The sequence below is a fragment of the Mya arenaria genome, chromosome 6, assembly GCF_026914265.1.
Source record: "Mya arenaria isolate MELC-2E11 chromosome 6, ASM2691426v1".
In the NCBI taxonomy this organism is placed as follows: Eukaryota; Metazoa; Mollusca; class Bivalvia; order Myida; family Myidae; genus Mya; species Mya arenaria.
In genome coordinates this window covers 35,534,051-35,552,943 of record NC_069127.1, presented here as the reverse complement: position 1 = coordinate 35,552,943, position 18,893 = coordinate 35,534,051, and the positions used below count along the sequence as shown (strand labels likewise).

The 18,893-nt window shown below is 35.0% G+C and overlaps 1 protein-coding gene across 1 annotated transcript in view; it reads left to right on the top strand.

The window, feature by feature from the left end:
• Positions 1-18,893, top strand: part of LOC128237544 (midasin-like) — a 102,404-nt gene that overhangs the window by 61,933 nt on the left and 21,578 nt on the right. The window contains exons 53-72 of the mRNA XM_052953135.1: positions 1,765-2,105; positions 2,839-2,967; positions 3,884-4,080; positions 5,286-5,679; positions 6,333-6,524; positions 7,547-7,789; positions 9,305-9,394; positions 10,013-10,209; positions 10,744-10,914; positions 11,435-11,522; positions 12,206-12,476; positions 13,175-13,260; positions 13,633-13,788; positions 14,544-14,639; positions 15,330-15,424; positions 16,096-16,201; positions 16,570-16,986; positions 17,305-17,409; positions 17,728-17,871; positions 18,571-18,786. Of these exons, the coding sequence (XP_052809095.1) occupies positions 1,765-2,105; positions 2,839-2,967; positions 3,884-4,080; positions 5,286-5,679; positions 6,333-6,524; positions 7,547-7,789; positions 9,305-9,394; positions 10,013-10,209; positions 10,744-10,914; positions 11,435-11,522; positions 12,206-12,476; positions 13,175-13,260; positions 13,633-13,788; positions 14,544-14,639; positions 15,330-15,424; positions 16,096-16,201; positions 16,570-16,986; positions 17,305-17,409; positions 17,728-17,871; positions 18,571-18,786 (3,734 nt within the window). The remainder of the gene's footprint in view (positions 1-1,764; positions 2,106-2,838; positions 2,968-3,883; positions 4,081-5,285; positions 5,680-6,332; positions 6,525-7,546; positions 7,790-9,304; positions 9,395-10,012; positions 10,210-10,743; positions 10,915-11,434; positions 11,523-12,205; positions 12,477-13,174; positions 13,261-13,632; positions 13,789-14,543; positions 14,640-15,329; positions 15,425-16,095; positions 16,202-16,569; positions 16,987-17,304; positions 17,410-17,727; positions 17,872-18,570; positions 18,787-18,893) is intronic.

The following is an 18,893-nucleotide window of genomic DNA, read 5'->3' as shown; positions in this document are numbered from 1 at the left end:
CATCCCCAAAATTATTAGGTGGGGATTTTTTTTTCCAAATATACTTTGTTAATATCATGTTCTTGCAAATAACACTATTTCTTGCAAATGTCACTCATATATTTCTGTTGTTATGGAGCTTTAATTTCTGTCAAAAATTATTTACTAGGAGGGTTTTGTTTAAAAAAAATTGTGTTTGGTATGGTCAGGATACCAGAAACAAACATTTTTTGTTAGGCCTTATTTGTTGTATGTTAACATCTGAGTAATGTTTTCTATGATCTGAAGGAGCACTTTTACACCTCTGCTATTGGGAAAACATAACTAGAAATGTTGTTTTTGAAGCACAGCATTTGAAAACTGATGTCTCCCCTAAATGGGAGCATGTTAATAGAGGAAATGTCATGTAAGAGGGTATTAAAAATGAGCAAAATCAATTTTAATGCTCTGGACTAGTTTTGCAATAAAAAACAAACAAGAATAACGAGGGGAGAAAGCTGTGGTAACAAATGCCCCTGAGATTTCAGCTCTGTTTGTAACCATCTCTTGCCATCTGGTGATGATGAGAGATAAATTTAATGGATAGAAGGGATTGTGAAACATGTTATTACAGCATAATATTCACGATTATCATTGGCTCGATGTTTGTCGAGAATGTGGTCTTGTGTTGCTGGGGAAGGCAGACTATCTGGTGAAAACCACTTGTCCGGCTTTGTCACCACAAACCAATCTAATACATGCACTAAAGTCCTTTCAATAGTTTTTGAGTTGTTCTTCAGGCTTTAATTTCTCAAAACTTCTAGAGACCCTTATAACAGGATTAAGCGAAGCTTGTTTTTTTGTTTTGGTATAATTTACATAGTATTTACTTATTTAAGAGTAATAAGAAATTAGATAGGAATGGTCTGTATAAAAATCACAAATAACCAGTTTTTCATTTATCGAAATCAATTCTAAGTATTTATTTTGGCTAGTGATATATTAAGCTACTTAAGCATGTTAAGCTTTAGAAGTTTTGAGAAATTGGGGCCAGAAAAGCTTTGTTCCAATTCAAGAAAATCCAATTACAAGGCATGAGGTGCCCAAGCATTAAAACTCCTGCACTCACAGTGAACAACTTCACATTCTGCACAACAACATTCATGGTTTAATTCAATTTCTAGTTCTGTTTGGACTAAGAAATGGTTGAAGAATGAAAAAAAAGTATGTCTCCCTTTTAGAAAAGGGGAGACATAATAAGGCAAACTCCATGCTGTGTTTCTTCCCTAACAGTAATCACTGTCACCATGCAAATCACGTATTTCATATTGGTAAAGATTGTTCATTAACTTTATAAAAAAAAAAATGTATTTTTATCTAGATGCACCTTGAATCATTTGAATTTGATAAAAAGAATAACTATAAACAAAAACAGAGAAGAAAAAAAACATTTATAAAACAAAGTTTATATATTTCATAATAGCTAAAATCCAGCTTTACTCACTCATGGTGGCAGAGATCTATTCTGGTTGTCAGGGGAGATTACTGTGTAGGAGATTGATAATAAAGAGGATGAGAGAAGTGTAGTTGTCATGTTGTCTGCTTCTCCCTCAAGAGGTTAAGGGTTTGAGCTCCACCTACGTAACCTTCTCTTGGCTTCTCAAAAAAGATAATCAGGTACTTCTTACAAATAATTTGCATCAGATTATGATGACAAAGGCAATTTTTTAGTGATAAAATGGGATCAATCACAATGAATGTAGTCTTATAACATTCCTTTGAACACGATTTTATTTCTTTTTACAGACTATGAAGAAGTGATGCAATCCATTCAACAGCTGTTGACCAATCACAAGCTCTTATCAAGGCATGACAACAGTGTTGCCATGGAGATAGATGATCATGTGATCGCAGACAACCAATCAGGAGACGGCAAAGCAGATGACCTCCCTGTGACCTTTGTACAACTATGGCCGGTCTTCGATCATTGCGCATTTCTTGAAGGCTATAAGATGTTGGAGAAACTATTCCTCTCGAATGTTTCTAGTGACCATATGGACAGTTTTCATAGCTACCTGTCATTCTTTACAACTTTCAAACCCACGAGCTTGGTTTTGTTTAAGGAGATGAAGGACTTGGACAGTAAGGTATGACACTGAGAGAGTGTATAAGTATTAGAGGAGTTTGTTAAGTGTTATAGTTGTCTGTTCTTTACCTTTGAGGACAAAAGTTTAAACCTGCCTGACCCTGAATATCACAGAAATACTGAAGTCAATTCTCAATCTCAGTCCCAACTTATTTTAACACGTACATTTGTAGCATCAAAAGTTATTAAAATTCTTATTCTATTATACATTAAGTTGTTTAACACCTTTGGTCAAGATTCAAAGGGAAAAATATTTTACAAACAAAAATGTATTTGAGTATAATTCCTTGTTTTTAACAATTACTCAAGAATAAATATAGTTTTTGCTCTAAATTAAGTTTTTTTGGAAATATTTTCAAAACCCTTTTATCAACACATTCTATGAGAAAATATGTTTTCAAAAAGTATAAAAACATACAACATTTTGAATCATTTTATGCTTTTATATGGTTAATTGAGTTAAGATTTGACTTGAGAATTTATGTGATATTGGGTCCAGGGTTTTCATTTTGTCAGAACCGGTTTGGGCTTGGAATGTGTGTGAACAAATTGTTCTTTACAACAAATTTATAATATTTCTTGAAATTCCAGATATATAATTTAATATAAACTAAATTGAATCTTGTTAGTTATAAGTGAGATATAAATGAAATACCAACTCTTGAATTGCTTTCAGATGTTCAGTAAGGCATTTTGTATCATGTGTTGAGAAATATGACTGTATTGTTTTTCAGGTTCATCTTTCCCAAGTGCAAGCTGTATTGTTAGAAAGGTTACGGAAAGGACACAATGTTCTCAACCCTGGTCTATGGCTGACTTGGAACGAAAAACATAGTACTGAAGAAGACACAGTGGAACAGAATGTAAGTTCAGGGTTTTTTTTATGTCATTTTTAGAGCTGATATTTGTTCCCATGTGTTTTTTTCAAATGAAGTTTCATTTAAAAACTGTTTATTGTGTGGTTTGATGTGGTTTAAGAGTATATATTTACATCTTGACATTCAATTTATTAAATGAACGGCCTTAAGTTTCAGCAATTGCAAATATTTTCTGATGAAGGCAACATTTTTCGATATGTTTGCATCATGAATCATCACGTTTTGATATAAATTGATATTTGTTTATCTAGTTATTGTTTGTGTCAACTGGTCACAAAAAACTTAAATCCTTATGTTGGAAACCGTTAATTTACCATATGTTTTGTTAAATGTATTGTTGTCATTAGCATTTCAATTTAACATTTAAAATATTTGAAGTGATTTATTTTTTTCCCGCATATTTTGTGATGTCATATGAAAAACTGTTTCCGGTTATGGTCGGGTTGTTCTATTTACAGGATGAGTGAGAAAGAACTACTGTAATGTTTTCTAAAATCAAATAAATTTTTGTTTTAACAATTCTGGGAAGAAATAATAATAATAAAAACCACTATATAAGAAATAAATTGCATGATTGATGTCATAATTGGGCAGTATGAATGCAGTTAGGCTGGTAAAAGTATACTTGGAGACCTTCCTGCACCACACACTTTAACCAGCCCAACTGCATTTATTCCCCGATGATGACACCAATCATGCAATTCATTCCATAAATAAGGTTTGCCCTGCTAATTTTCTGCACGTTATTCACAAATATCTGTGCTGTCACGTGTTCAAAGTAGAATTTTGAAATCTGATTAGGGCAGTAAAAACAGAAAAAACATATTAATATTTTTATAACCTACTGGTGAAAATTGTAGTTTAGTACCTTCTTTCTTTCACTCTATGTTTGTGTTTTCAGTACTCAGTCCTACAGCCTGTGTTGTCTGTTGCCATGACATCACTGTTGTCAAGACCAGACAAGATGGTTTCCATGGAAACGGCTGATGTGAAGATCGGTGCGTCTGTGAAGAGTTACTCAAGGGAGATAACCCAGCTGTCATACCTCAGCCAGCATGTGTGGACTCACGTTTGCTCTTACAGCAGCTTGAATACATTGTGAGTAGTTTAATTTTCAATATCATATTATGTAGGATTAATATCAGGGTGGGGAATCACATGACTTCAAAGGGGTTCTCACATGCCGGTCACCACAGGTCACATCTGATGTAAACAAAAATGTAAGTGGCTTTAATTTCTACATAACTTTTTTTACAGAAAAGATATGAAAATATTTCTGTGCTATTTTTTTGCTTCTACACATGTAAAATATTTTAGATTTGCTTGTATTTTAATAAAACAATCCTTGGCCAAAATTTCAGCGTTGCATCATTCTACAAAATTTCGTCAAGCTGAAATTTTGGTTGTGACCCATGGTGACTCATGTGCAAACCCCTTTGAAATCACTTGACTCATCACCCTGAATATACTGTCATACAACTGTTTTACGACAGTTTCATATGTGTGAGTTGTGGGTAACGTAGATTGCCTGCTGTATAATATAAGTTTCAAAAATTTAAAAAACACCAGTAATTGGTGTATAAAGACCATATGACAAAACAACCAATTTTAATTGTCAAACATCGGATCGCTGGAATTAAAAAGATATTTTGGGTGTGCCTGACATATGATTGACAGTCTACAACAGGCAAAAATATGAGTGTCAAAGTGGCACGGTGACTTAAAACACAACAGGTTTGAAATGTTGTGTCTAACAGTACTAAGTATGTACCAGTTTGGATGGAGTAACATGACTTGGTCATTTGCGCAAAATTGCACTTTGAATGTTTTTTATTAACTGATTAAAAAGCATGTTTCTCTAAGTTCATTTGCAAACAGTTATATGAAAAAAAGATCTTTTTTTTAATGATCTTCACAATGATACGGCTTAAAATATTGCCGTTGACTTATTTTGATCGGATATTTCATCCTAACGAATAGATCAAACAAGGGCACTGTGGAACTAAAGATCGTCTGTTCTTGTTTTTTTTTCATTTGAAGAAGGGGCATTAACTCAATAACAATTAAAATCAGAGAAATGCACCTTGGTAAACATGTGCATAGTGGCTCTGGCAAAATGTGTTTTAAGTTTAAAAATATCTTGAACCATGCTTTAGCTATGGCTAATGTTAATTATTTTGCATCGATGACAACAGCGACACCAAGTCTATCACAAGCTCAACTAATTTTCTTTTTCTCTTAATAAGTTACAGATGAGCTAAAAATTTACTCACATTCAATAATTTATTGTTTCTGTGTTTCAGAGATGTTGAGAGAGGCAATCTGATAGCTACACTTGTCCATTCTCTGAAATCCATGGATGGCGTCATGTCAAGAGATTGTCCTGAAGAATACACACAGAAGCTTGAAACCATAGCGACCAGCTTCGACCTATCAGAAGACAGTTTAAAAAGCATTGACTATATCCTGCATGTTCATTGTACTCTGAAACACATGGAAAAAGAGCAGAACAATTTGATGGATGAGGCTATCAATTCAGTTGCCATGTTGATCCAGGGTGAGACCACTGTAGGTGCAGAGGAGGTGGGGCAGACTTGGGTGAAGGTGGGGCTCTTCAATATGGCCATGTTAGCCCCACAGGCACCTGTAGATCCGGTGGAAAAACTGACCATTAAGATGGATATTCTTAAGGAGGAGGTATAGTGACTTTATGATTATGATTATTATGTGTTTTGTATTTAGTATGTTTTTGTGAGCACTTTTTTGTAAATTAGGCTACAATAAAGAAATTGTTTGTTTGGCATTACCCTCAATCTAATTTTTTAGGTTTATGTAGGTAGGTGTGTAGATTAGGTTTAGTTATTTTTTATGATGTGAAACAAAGAGGAACAATTTGCATAATCAGAAAGACTAAAAAAACTTCAACATATTTTTATGAGTCTGTCTTGATATGCCAAACTATTCAATATTTGTGGCCTTATTAGATAGTTGAAATGAATTACATAAATACGAAAAAAACATACCTTATTGTTCACAGTGACAGTTGCGATAAAATTGCCAAAGTTGTGTATTGATATAGTGAAGCCATGTATTCAGCGAACCATTTTATGGTTTACACAGCATCATGATGCAGCAGATACTGATCATTCTTTCATGTTTTCGACTCCATTTTAGTAGATTTTAAAAAGTTGCTGAATAGGATGCAGGGCTCTCAAAATATTTTAAAAAGTCAATAGATTCTGTTTCTTGAAAAGGCTTTGGTTTCTGTACAGGAGAGATTCATAAATTAGATTTATTCTAGTGTTGTTTTTCAAGACTTGTTAACTGGCATTCTTATTCTATTATGACAGCTTGCTGAGGTTGAAACAGAACTTGATGTACTGTGTACCCACCATAGACTGGTTACAGGCCAGGAGTTGACTGAGCAGTCAGACAGACTGGTTCATCCCAGAGTGCCGTATCTCAAAGGGAGATTACTTCAACTCGGGGAACAAATCGCTCAGTTAGAGAAGCAGGTTGCTTACAGGCCTACGCCATCTCAGGTAAATGTCCAGACTGATAGGAGAATCTGTCTCTCATCAAGGAATAAAAGGAGAATCTGTCCCTCATCAAGGAATAAAAGAATCTGTCCCTCATTATAGTATCAAAAAAATATGTCCCTCATTAAGGTATAATTACAATTACAATAGTCATTGTATCATGTCATTTGGAACAATGTTTAACTTTGATGCCAGTTCTGGTTCTATTTTAAAAGGTATCTTTGTTTTATTTCTAATACTCTGATCCTACAGTTTCAGCCAAAAACAAATCAATTTCCAACAGTGAAAGTTTAAATTTGATATTTTTCACTGTTTTGAAATTTTGGCCCACTCTTGCGTCCAAATCAACGTCAGCACTCAGAGAGCTGGAACATCATTTCAAGATGCCATTTCTGAAATACGTTATGTTTCATACAATTTTGGATGCTTTTTTGTGTCGCCTGAAAATAGGGGTTACTTTTGTCGGCGGCGTCGGCGGGGGCGGCGGCAGCGGCGGCGTCCGCGTCCCATTTTCGCTTGTCCAGGGTATATCTCCTAAACTATTAGTGGTATCAACTTGAATTTTCATATGTAGATAATTCTAATTGAGGGCAAGTGCAGTGCACAAGAACTGTTACTCTTGCTTCCATATTTTAGAGTTATTGCCCTTTGTTATTTTTCATGCTTAAAGTTTTGTCCGGGGCATATCTTGTAGAATATAAGAGTTCTTGCTTAGGTTTTGTCCATGGCATATCTCGTAAATTATCAAATGCCACCTACACTTGAAAGTTAAATGGCAACATCATTGTCTATAAATGAATAAAATGCCAATCTAACAGCTATAATGTCGACAGTAAATAATTCGTCAGGCGACACATCCGACTCGCGGAGTTCTAGTTTTACAAACTTCTAGTCTTACTGTCATTTTATATAATTTCAGATAATTAAATCTTCAGGTGTTGAAGATGAACAGTTTCCTGAACACAGAAGTTTTTATTATATGTACATTATTGCATAGTTGAAAGTTTTCTTTTCTATATTTCCAGTATTCCCAGTTGGTAGCAGACGTGAAGAACTTTATGTCTAGCGTAGCGTCAGTAGAAGCAGTTGGCATATTAACAGACAAACTCCTAAGTGAATGTCGGCAAATCTCGATGGCAACGGTGGATAACGTTTTGAGGAGAGTTGGATTATGGGAGCGCTCAGTCGATAAGTTCCTGGACTCGTTGGAGAGGCAGTACCCCATATACAGGGATATTACTGCACCGTTTATGTGTGCTGTGCAGCAGGTTGGTGGAAATTATTTCTGCATAATTTTTAGCTTGTCTGTTTTTTTCAAGATTTTTATTTTGTCCTGATATTGCCTTGGGCATTAGAATGTCAGCCATTATTTTAAAATGATAACAACAGAAATTATCTTAACATAAAGTGGTACCCCTACAAAGTCAACTTATGTTTGGAGGAGACGTCCCATATTACACAAGTTACATAGTTAATCATAACCATGGATAAAAATTTATTTAAGTCCGAAAATAAGATCAATAGCCTTTATATATGATAGCTCACCTTTACCATTTAAACAATAGAACATACATGGGATGCCTTCTCCAAACCTGGGGCAATTTCTTAGTGGTAGGACTTTGTGTTAGTACAATTTATTTCTCCTGTACCCCATGGTAATAATTTAACGTTAAGCTTGGTCAACAGATACAATATGCATAATTATATGATGTCCAATCATGAATAAAATAAAGTAAAAAGCCTACCTACCCTACCTGTTTTTGAGAAGGATGTACAGTGAAACTGCATTCCCTCAAACAAGCGGTCGTTCGAGAACCGGCGTTTCCTCGAGGTCGGAGCTTGGTCCCGAACTTTTTTCCTTTTATTTTCATATAAAATATACCCACGCTGCATAGAAACCTAATTAGGTCGAGCATTTGAGCAATATCCTCAGTCCCAAGTACACAAATCGTGCACAAAACCTTATGGCTCCCTCGAGGACATAATTTCACACTTTTTTCCGAACGCGTGTTCCAAAATAAACAAAAAAAGTGCTAAGTGTTAAAATTTTCGCAAGTTGTAAAAATTGCAATGACAGTTGAAAGGCAATTTGATAAGCTGTGAAAAACCATTTTTCACTGTTAACGCATTACCGATATTAGTTGATATGGGCATTTGAGATGATAATTATGAGAAGTTAATGACGAGAAGTTAACGCTTTAGATGTGGTCAGAAGGTTCTTTGAATTCATTGCCGATGCTGACTGTGATCTTCAGACGCTCTGTACGCTGTCACGTCACATTACAATTGAACAGTTTGCGAAACTGACAAGATGCGCCAATCAACAATCCTTGATTTTGCAAAACTTTAATCTGACTAATGCCACAATATGTACTGTCATTCAAATGTTGCTTGTTACGAAAATGTGCTTTTTTGTTAAAATAAACATTTCTATTTATTCATTTATTGTTTTTTCTTTTGCGTTTTACATTTAGTTTACGTCAACCTTTGAAAATATTAGCGATTTCCACAACGCAACACATAATCGGTGTCTTAGTGAACAGTCTGTTTTACAACTTCAAACTTAAAATACACAGAAAGATATTTCATATCAAACTGGAAAATTGAAAATCGGGTCGTTCGAAACATCGGTTCCCTCGAGGTTTTGGCTCGGTCCCTGGCGACCTCGAGCGATCACAGTTTTACTGTAGCCCTATCCAAACCATTTCTTTTTTGGGCCATATTAGAAAAGTTCATTCAAAAGTAACTGCTTTCTTATACATTGATTGATATTTTCTTTTTAGATGGTTCACGGAATGCATTTGTTACGTCATGAAGTAAAGAGAGGCCTCGCCCTTCAAAAATTGAATATCACTTCAATCAACAATTCACATGTAAGTATTTGCTTAAGCATGTTCCTGTGATCATTATGACTGTGTATTTTAACTTATTCTTTGTTTGAAAATCTACATGAAGTTTTCTTGGTGGCGTTAAAGAGGTAGCTGAATAGTTTGTGTGTAGCTACCCTTACAGGGTGGGGGGTGGGGCATCAACCCCAGTGAGAGTTTCAGTCTTGTTGAGCATAATATGCAGATGGGATGGAACCCTGGTTAGAGCACCAGTGTAGAGCAATGTCACACGAGTCCCCCATTTAACAGAATTTCACAGCTGAATTATTTCCTAAATTTATGTTTGGATAGTTTTGTTCCAGTTATTGTGATGAAACTTGATGAACTACAAACAGGGTCATAGATGTGTTATACTCATCAATTTTCATCATAAGACTCTTATCAATAACTCATTTTGTTGCAGGCTAAATGAATTGAAACAATTGCATTTCTCGTAACGAGCGCCCACCACACACCTGTTATGTAAAATTGTTCCATGCATGAATCACTGACATGGAAAGCATATACTCTCAATATTCACTGTATAATATATTCATGAATAAGGATCAGGATCAGATTATTTTGTCTTGCTAACTTCTAAAAATCCTAACATTTATTTTACAGGAGATCATTTCCAGATTAGAAGACCTAGTGTGCATGGTGGGAAAATTCCCATCCTTGTCAAGACAGGTACCCTCGTGTCTCCACTTAGCTACAGCCTTGACCTCTGACCCTAGCCTCACTCTGGTGAAACAGGTGCTATCAAGGTCAAATATGGAGGACACACCACAACCTGACCAAGTTTTGACAGGCACTGACAGGTAAGCGATTTTTAGCCATTTCTAGGAACCTTGACCTGTGACCTTAGCCTCCCACTGGGAAAAAGGTGATATCAAGGTGAAGTGTCGATGATGCATCCCAACCTGACTCAGTTTTGACAGTTACTGATACGTTAGCTTCATACTGCCATTACTTATTTGAAAACCAAGCATTGAACCATTTTAGAAAATGAAATTGAACTAGAGTTGATGTAGTCTGCGTCTCACCCAAAAGGTTGTAAATTTTAGCTCCACTATGGTCACTTTTTTATTGCATCTCAAAATGGCCATTTTTTTGTTTTTCTACAATGGAAAGTGACCAGCATAATTCACATCAGCTAATATTGTCCTTCTTAATCAAGCCAAAATGAATTATTGTAAAATTTAAGATTTTCAAGCAAAATAGCAATTGAATGGCCTTTGATTGATCATTGTATTGAATATATCTATGTTGAGACAAATTTGTATATGATGTAAGCAATACAATTATTCCAATGGATGAATTTTATACACTAATCATAACTGTTTCTATTTTAGCATTCTGTTGGGCTGTTTACACCACCTAGTATTAGAGGCGGAGACTAGAGGTCAGCTGACTAGCAACCTTGTGGTGACCTTGACCTTGATACTGGACATGTATGTGTTGGCATGGCAACAGGAAGAGGAAGCCAGAAAGGTCAAGGAGCAGGAAGAAGCATCACTATATAGGTATGGAATTGTGGGAAATGTTTAGATTTATGATATTTTGTCCTTAGGGTGACCTTGATTTCATTATTGACATATATGTGTTGGCAAGGGGACAGGAGGTGGATGTCAATAATTAAGACCAGAGAGCGGCTTGGCCAGTATTCATAAAATATGTCTTTAATCATTTCCTAATTTAAGTCAACTCAAGTAAGGAATTGATTAATTTAAATTCTATGGATACAAGCTTACCTGTACAGTTAACAATGATATCACATCAATGACTATGCTCATTAAAATATGTGTTGTTTTGATCTGCTTCATTGAAAAGCTACTCGAGAGAGAGGTAAGATTGTTAGACAGTTTTTACTAAAAATAGAATGGTGGCGCAAATGGTACTACAGTACATGATGATTATCTAGGGTACTTACTCTTATGGTAGCTATTAAATGCTTCTTTTTTATATGATAACACTGACCATTCAACAATTTATCAACTATTAAACCTATTCCTGCGTCATACAGCTAGTATGTATGTGTTTCAGGTACAAGTCACAGGTGCACGGAGATGAGAGATCGGAGGAGGAACAAATTGAGGCAGAGTTCCTGCACAACTTCCCCACTTACAAACAGGTAAAGGTTATGGAAATTATATGCAACTTTTTATGCGGATTCCCTTTAGATATAATTCTGGATAAATGTTGATTTATTATGGCGTTACCATGGTTAAAAATCATTATGAAACTTTTTCAGAATATGGTGAAAAAATGTTTTAAGAATTTACTTCAGACGATGAGAACAGAATCTTCAAAATTAGGTATTAAACTTAATAAAAAGTATATAAGGCCTCAAACATGAATGATGCAACACCATGTGACCCTATTTTTTTTCATATTGGGTCACTAATCTTTATATTGTAACAAAATGGGGTCTTTTTTTGTTACGGATGAATACATGAAACATTTATCAATTAAAACAGGGTGTCAACATGATGAATATGTTAAAGGGTTAGTAGGTGACTCGATATGGGATATACAGAGGGAAGGAAACCATATTTGGGTTCTAGCTTTGCTCTCATCTGATATGGTTTCCTTTGCCCTGTATATCCCATATCAAGTCACCAACTAACCATATAATATTAACAGTATTTATCATATGAAATGCTTGCTGTTAGATGTGTCGCTAGATGCTTTTCATCTTGGTTAAGACTTGCCGTAAAAAAATGGCACCATAACGTAAACCTTTAAATAAATAAAGACACTTGAAAGTAATTCTGATATTGAAGTATTACATTGGCAAAAATGCATACATTTCAGGACTTTTTGGACTTGATGGAACCAAATTCTTTAGAAGAGATAAACATGCAAACAGAAGACCCTGATGAGCCACAGCCATCGCTTCATGTAACAAGCTACCAGATGACCCTGATCTGCCGGGTCCATCAGAGGCTTTACAATCATCTGGTGCACACCGACTGGTACAAGCCGGTTGCTATGGAAACCCTGAAGGTGTTTGATTGGATAAAACCGGTGTTGGCCACCTACACTGCAGCGTCCTTGTTGACAGTGAAACTTGCAGATGTAATGAGTAAGTACATGTACATGTAGTGAAATATTTGACCTATTGACCTTTATCTTCCTTTTTTTCAGTATTTTTCTCCTATAACAATTATTTGAAGCTGTATTTGTTTGAAATATTCTAATGCGCTTTCATATTACTATTTTGGACTGTAATTTGTGTACTCTCGAAACGTTTTGTTTCAGTAAATCCTTCAGATCTAAGGAACACTTATGTGTTTTTAGCTACTTTTGTTATTCTTTTTCCTAAGGAAAGAAGGTTAGGCTCCAATTTCTCATAACTTCATTAGCGTAACAGACTTAACTTCATTAGCGTAACAGACTTAAGTAACTTATTTCAATTAGCTCAAATATACAAACTTAAATTTGATTTTGATAAATAATAAATGATTTATCGTGATTATCGTAAAGATCATTCCTATTTAAAGTCTAAATGCTCTTACTGTAGTAAATATAAAGCAAATTATAGAAAAAATAAAGACCATAGCAAAATGTGTTATAAAAGTTTCAAGAAATTGGGGCCTGGTCAGAGTTATCATCATTCTAGTTGTTGTTGTTGAGTAGACCCCTTTGATTAAAATGAGAAAATAGATGCATCTTATTATGGTGCTATTATTATCATTTTGGAATTAGTTCCCTTCACCTTATCTAACACCTTTTTATCATATCTCCATTCTAGAACAATAAACTCCTCCCTCTGTCCTCTAGGTAGCCGTGTGGACAGTAAGCTCCTTGGCGGCCATCTTGTGGTGTCTGCTGTTCAACAGTACTGCATCCAACAAGCATCAGAGCAGGTCAGAGTGGTTTAAATTCATCACTTAAAAATAAAAGAATTATGCAGATGGTGGTCATAGTAAGCACTAGCTGGCTTAAAAATAAAAGAATTATGCAGATGGTGGTCATAGTAAGCACTAGCTGGCAAGCCTTGTACTGATGAAATGTTTGATGAATTTGGGCTTACTCTGGATATGTGGCAGGGCTTGTTGTAAAATGTTGATGCCATGCACTAGAACTTTGTGTTTTCTAATGACTCATTTTACAGTTGCTTAGAACTCTTTGTTTTCTAATGACTTCTCATTTTAAAGTTGCATAGAACTTATTGCTTTGACCCATTGACTCCAACAAGCAATTTTCATGATTTATCATTACTATTTCATTGCTTACAGGCGGATCAAGCCCTTGTTGAGGGGCCCAGTGTGTACGACATCTACCATGACCCCAATATCCCAGAGGTCATTCAGTGCCGCCCTGTGATGAATGCCCTCAGGTCAAGGGTCACAGAGCTACAGGGGGAGTGGCCGGACCACCCTACATTGAAACAGGTGCTCTTTGCATATCATTTTTGTAAAAAAAATGTTTAATTATGAATACTTTGATTTCAACACACTTTTAAGTTCATCTGTTTTTTTAAAGAGATGTTTTCATAGCCTTGGTTTTCATGCGAAAGATATTTTCATTCATTCATTCATTCTATTGGTTTAAGTTATTAATAACATGTAATCTGATTAGCTACATGGTTCTTCGATACAATTAAGACCAATATTGAATACCTGTCCAGACTTTATGTACACTTGTTCACTATGATAATAGGCAGGATCGAAGCAAGTCCCATAACTCTGGTTTAAGTTTTGATGTAAAGCCCCTTAAAATGATTGACTGAGTAAAACAGATGAGCATTTGCCTTCTCTCTTTGTTTGATTTGGAAGTGAGAGCGAGCTAAAATTTCAAAGCAGTGAAAGATATCAAATTGTTATTTCACTGAGTGAATTATCATTATCATAAGTCAGCTAATAGCATATAAATATTATTGAGTGACACAATATAAATTGCAAAAACATATACCCTTTGCTTTAACAGACCAATAAAACTTTTATTCTCGAAATAGAAGGTATACCTACTCAGATATATTGATTTGAAAAACCTTGATTGTACTTATAATCGCCAAATTTAGAGAGCAGACACTGTAAAGGATAATAACTCTTGGGTGGCTTGGGTGATACGTGTGTTGACAAGATGGCTCCAAACCAAATTTTAAAAATGTATGATTGTTTATAATGTTTTGCTGTTTTTTGTTTAGCTGCATGAGATTATGGACAGAATAGAGAGCTTCCCTATTACATCGCCTGTGATGAAATTCCTTACCGGGATAGAACTGCTGCTACAAAGTGCCCAGGTCTGTCTTTTTACCAATATATGTAATGTTCTTCAATTTAAATATTTTATGCGTATTAGCTTGTATAGGGACCATTGAGGTTTTTGCTTCCCTTATTATTGGTAAAAAAACTCAGGCATCTTTAATTTCTCACGGAACCAGCTGTGAGAAGACCATTCCCCACCCTATATCATGATAAAACTCAAGTCATTTAATCTCATTCTCTGAATCGCAACTCATTTAACCACATAAAAGCATAGCATCGGATGGTTCAAAATATTGTATATTGTATGTTTTTACTATTTTTAAAAATATATTTTCTTATAGGACATGCTGATAAAAACCTTTTTGTTAATATTTCAAAGAAAACTTATTCTAGAGCGAAACAATACATGCATACTTTTTTAAAAACAATGTGTTGTACTCGCTTATTGTGTTGCTTAAGAACACTCTTTCTTTGGAATCTTGATCAAAAATTTTAATCAACATACTCTATAGGAGAATGAATTTTTAAAGAAGTGTAAAACCATTTTCGACTTTTGATAACTTCTGATGCAATGTGGTAAAATAGTTGTGTATTTGTATGATATTGGAGCCAGATCCTTGTTATGCTGGTAACATTCATACAACCAGTCTAGTTGTTTTATGTTCCAAAAACTTGCTTTACATTTGTGTTATTAAAATAACTTTAACAATTAAAATTTCTTACAGGAGTGGGAGAGCAATGCATCCCAACATGTTTCCATGGCAACACAACTTGGTGAAATCTCCAGACTGATTGTTCAATGGCGGAAACTGGAATTGAGGTAATTTTCATCAAACTTGTTAGTTGAGTTAATGCCAAAATAATGTATTGTAGTTGGTAATATATAGTGCTAAATATAAAATACATGGATCAATTTTGATTTAGTATTGTGTCTATAAAGACACTTTTACATATTTAGTTCCCCTGAACACAGGGTGCTGACATGGTGAGCTATTGTGATGGGGAATTGTAAAATGTCATGCAAATCTTGCAAACACACCTAAGAGGCTGCATTTTTTGTCATATCATCAAGAAACTTGATCAAAATGTTTATCTCTATGCAATCTAGTATATGTTTCAACTTAAAATTCAAACTAGTTTGACATAAGGTCAAATTTTAATACATTTCCTGTTAACAATAGACACAAATTTCAACCAATCTGTTTGAAACTTGGTTAGAACATTTGTGATGATCATGTTGGGTTATTGGTCTTGTAAGGTACCACATTTTCAACCCAGTCTTCATTGAGCTTGGTCAAATTGTTTGTCTCTTTGAAATCTAGGTCAAGGTTTATTATGGTTCATGTATTGGCAAAAAGTAGGTCATACACTTAGTATATGAAAGTCTTTTGTTAACGTTATTTTGTACCCAATCTCTTTGAAACTTGGTCTGTGAAGTCTATGAGTTTCTGTCTTGGGAAAATAATCCAGTTGACTGGTTTACCCATTTAGTTGCTGGAGTAAGGCTTTGGACACAGAGGAACAGAGGTACCAGTCTGCAGCAAGCAAGTGGTTTTTCCATGTCTACCAAACAGCCCAGGCCACTCTGCAAATTAATGTAAGTATAATACATGACTGTATGACTAGATTTTCTTTTATTTTGCCCAAAAGAAAATTCTCAGCAATTTTTACATGTCACTTTTTCATATTTGCCCATTTCTCATTAATTTTATTCAGGAATATCACTTTCTCATTTTTATATGCCTGTTCATAGAAAGGAGCACATTAAAGTTTCACCTGCTGCATATTGTCCAATCAATAACTTTTAGAGAATATGTCCAATCATCACCAAATTCGGTCAGAATGTGAATATTATATTGTCCAAGTTTGATAACCAATCAATCTTTTATTTTGCCTTTCCCTTATGTTTTTTACCCATCCATTTTTATTTTATCAGATTTATTCTGGAATGCATTTCCATTGTAGTTAAACACTGAGAACATTGAGGAAAGTCCTCCAACGATAGAGGAATTCACCAAGATTATCAAACAGTTCATGGAGAAATCCACCCTAGGGGACTTCCAGGCTAGGCTACAGATGATTGTCAGCTTTCATTGTAGTCTTGTTGCGATGGAATCACAGGAGGCAAATACTGTTTCCATGGATACAGAACAAAATGGCAAGAATGAAGTTTCCATGGATATGGATCAAATTGGAACCATTCTAGAAACTGATGCGGAAAGTGACCAAAAGAAAGACAAAGAAACCAGTCAGGAGACTATTGAACGAAGGAGAATAATGGCAAATGTTTTGTGGAATGTCTACCAGTTTTACAGCAGGTTCTTCGATAGCGTTAAAGCAGAACTGCACCGGTTGAGGCAGCCTATTGAAAAAGAACTAAAGGTTTGTTTTGAAGTGTTATAAAATCATTGTAAAATATTGAATTCATATGAATCTGCCTTCTCTATGTGCACCTCTATGGTGCCCTTGTTATGATTATATGAGATTGAGCTGTGAAATCGATCAGTGGGAGGGTGAGATATCTCAAGATATCTGTGTTTGCCTTGCAGGTGGTGTGGGATAGAATTTGTTTTGCTTTCAATGGTAAATAGTGGAACTGGCTTCTGTTTAGAAAACAGACTGAATCAGGATTATATAAGCTGTCATCTTCGGCCACAAAGAAGTTAAATGAAACTATTTATAAGGCTGATTATTTTTCAGGGTTTTGTAAAGATAGCGAGGTGGTCTGATATCAACTACTGGGCACTGAAACTGACGGCAGAGAAGACACACAGAACCTTGCATAAACATCTCAAAAAGTTCCAGGTATTTCTTCAATTATTGCCATATTAATTGTGGTTTAACAATTGTGGTTTAAACCCTATGTACAAAGTTCTTACTGTATGTTAAAAATGTGTTGCAGGCAAATGTGCTTCAATTTTGTTTAAAATGTTAACACTTTATCCCCTTTTTGCTGTAAAAAAAATAAATTAACTTACAGGTTTTAATTTTGTTCTACTGTTCAAATGTTTTTGAACAAAATTAAAAAAAATATGTAAAATTGATGGTATTTCATTGTTTACAATAATTATTGATTGATAAATCAATGATAAATCAATTTCTGTAATCACGAAATATTTTCAGGGTGTACTACAACTTCCTGTTCAGGGAATTCTGGGAGATGTTGCAACTGGGGCCACCTCTGAGCCAGGGGCAGGTCACTCTACCTGGGCAGACACATTACTGGCTTACCATGAGGCTCTCATAGAAAAGTTGCGACATTTTCAGGTGATTATATATGGAAATATGCTATAAAATATTATTTATGTGAATTATAAGTGTAGCAAAGCACTAAAATATGTTGAGTCATCCTCTTTGGCCAACTTAAATGAAATAAGATGTCCTTGACATCCTCTTGTGATGCTAAATTAGAGTAGAAATTTAACCTAAAGAAAATACAGATAGTCATAAGGACAACATTTTGTAATATGAACAATAATTCGTAGCAAGTTGCAGAACTTTTGCAGAAAAATGAGTTGCTTCCTTTGATCTACCGAATAATATAGAGCAGAAATACCAAAAGCTACATGTAGCAATGCTGTTATTTAGATGCTAATTTAAGAGTTTCTTCATTGTTTATAAAAAAAAGAAGAAAAAAAACATAAACATCATTTGGAGTCCAAGCTCAGACCTTCCTGGCTCGTTTCATGTCTAAGATTGATGCTCTTTAAAACCCACCACAAATACTTCCTATTTCAGTATCCTGCATTTTTATTACTAATGAATAACACCTTAACTGGAAGGCTAAATTTGTAAAATAAGTATGTAGTGCAATATTTATTTGCCGTAAACGCAAATTTAAACATGTTTTATCAGGCGGTTTTGAAGAATTTAATTATTTTCGTAACCATGTTTAGGGTTTAACATAGGATGTGCTGATGACTATATATAGTGACCAATCAGCATAAAAAGATGTCATCTTTTCAGACTCCTGCTGTTGCTAGTCTCGTGAATGTTGACCAGCTACCCCCAGACCAAATCCCTCTACAACACAAGCTCTCCCAACTGTGTAGCCGGGTCAACAAACACTGGGTTACCATAGTAACCAAGGGCAGATACTGTGAACGGGTTGCTATGGTGGACCAGTTCACAGGGGAGCTCATTGAGGAGATACACAGCCTTCAGGCTTTGGATGTAAACAGGGTGAGTAACTCAGCATATTAATACTCTTAAATACTCCACCAATGATAAAATTAGGAAAAATATTGCTAAGTAAGGTGGTCCTGAAAATATGTGAGGATAAAGGGTCT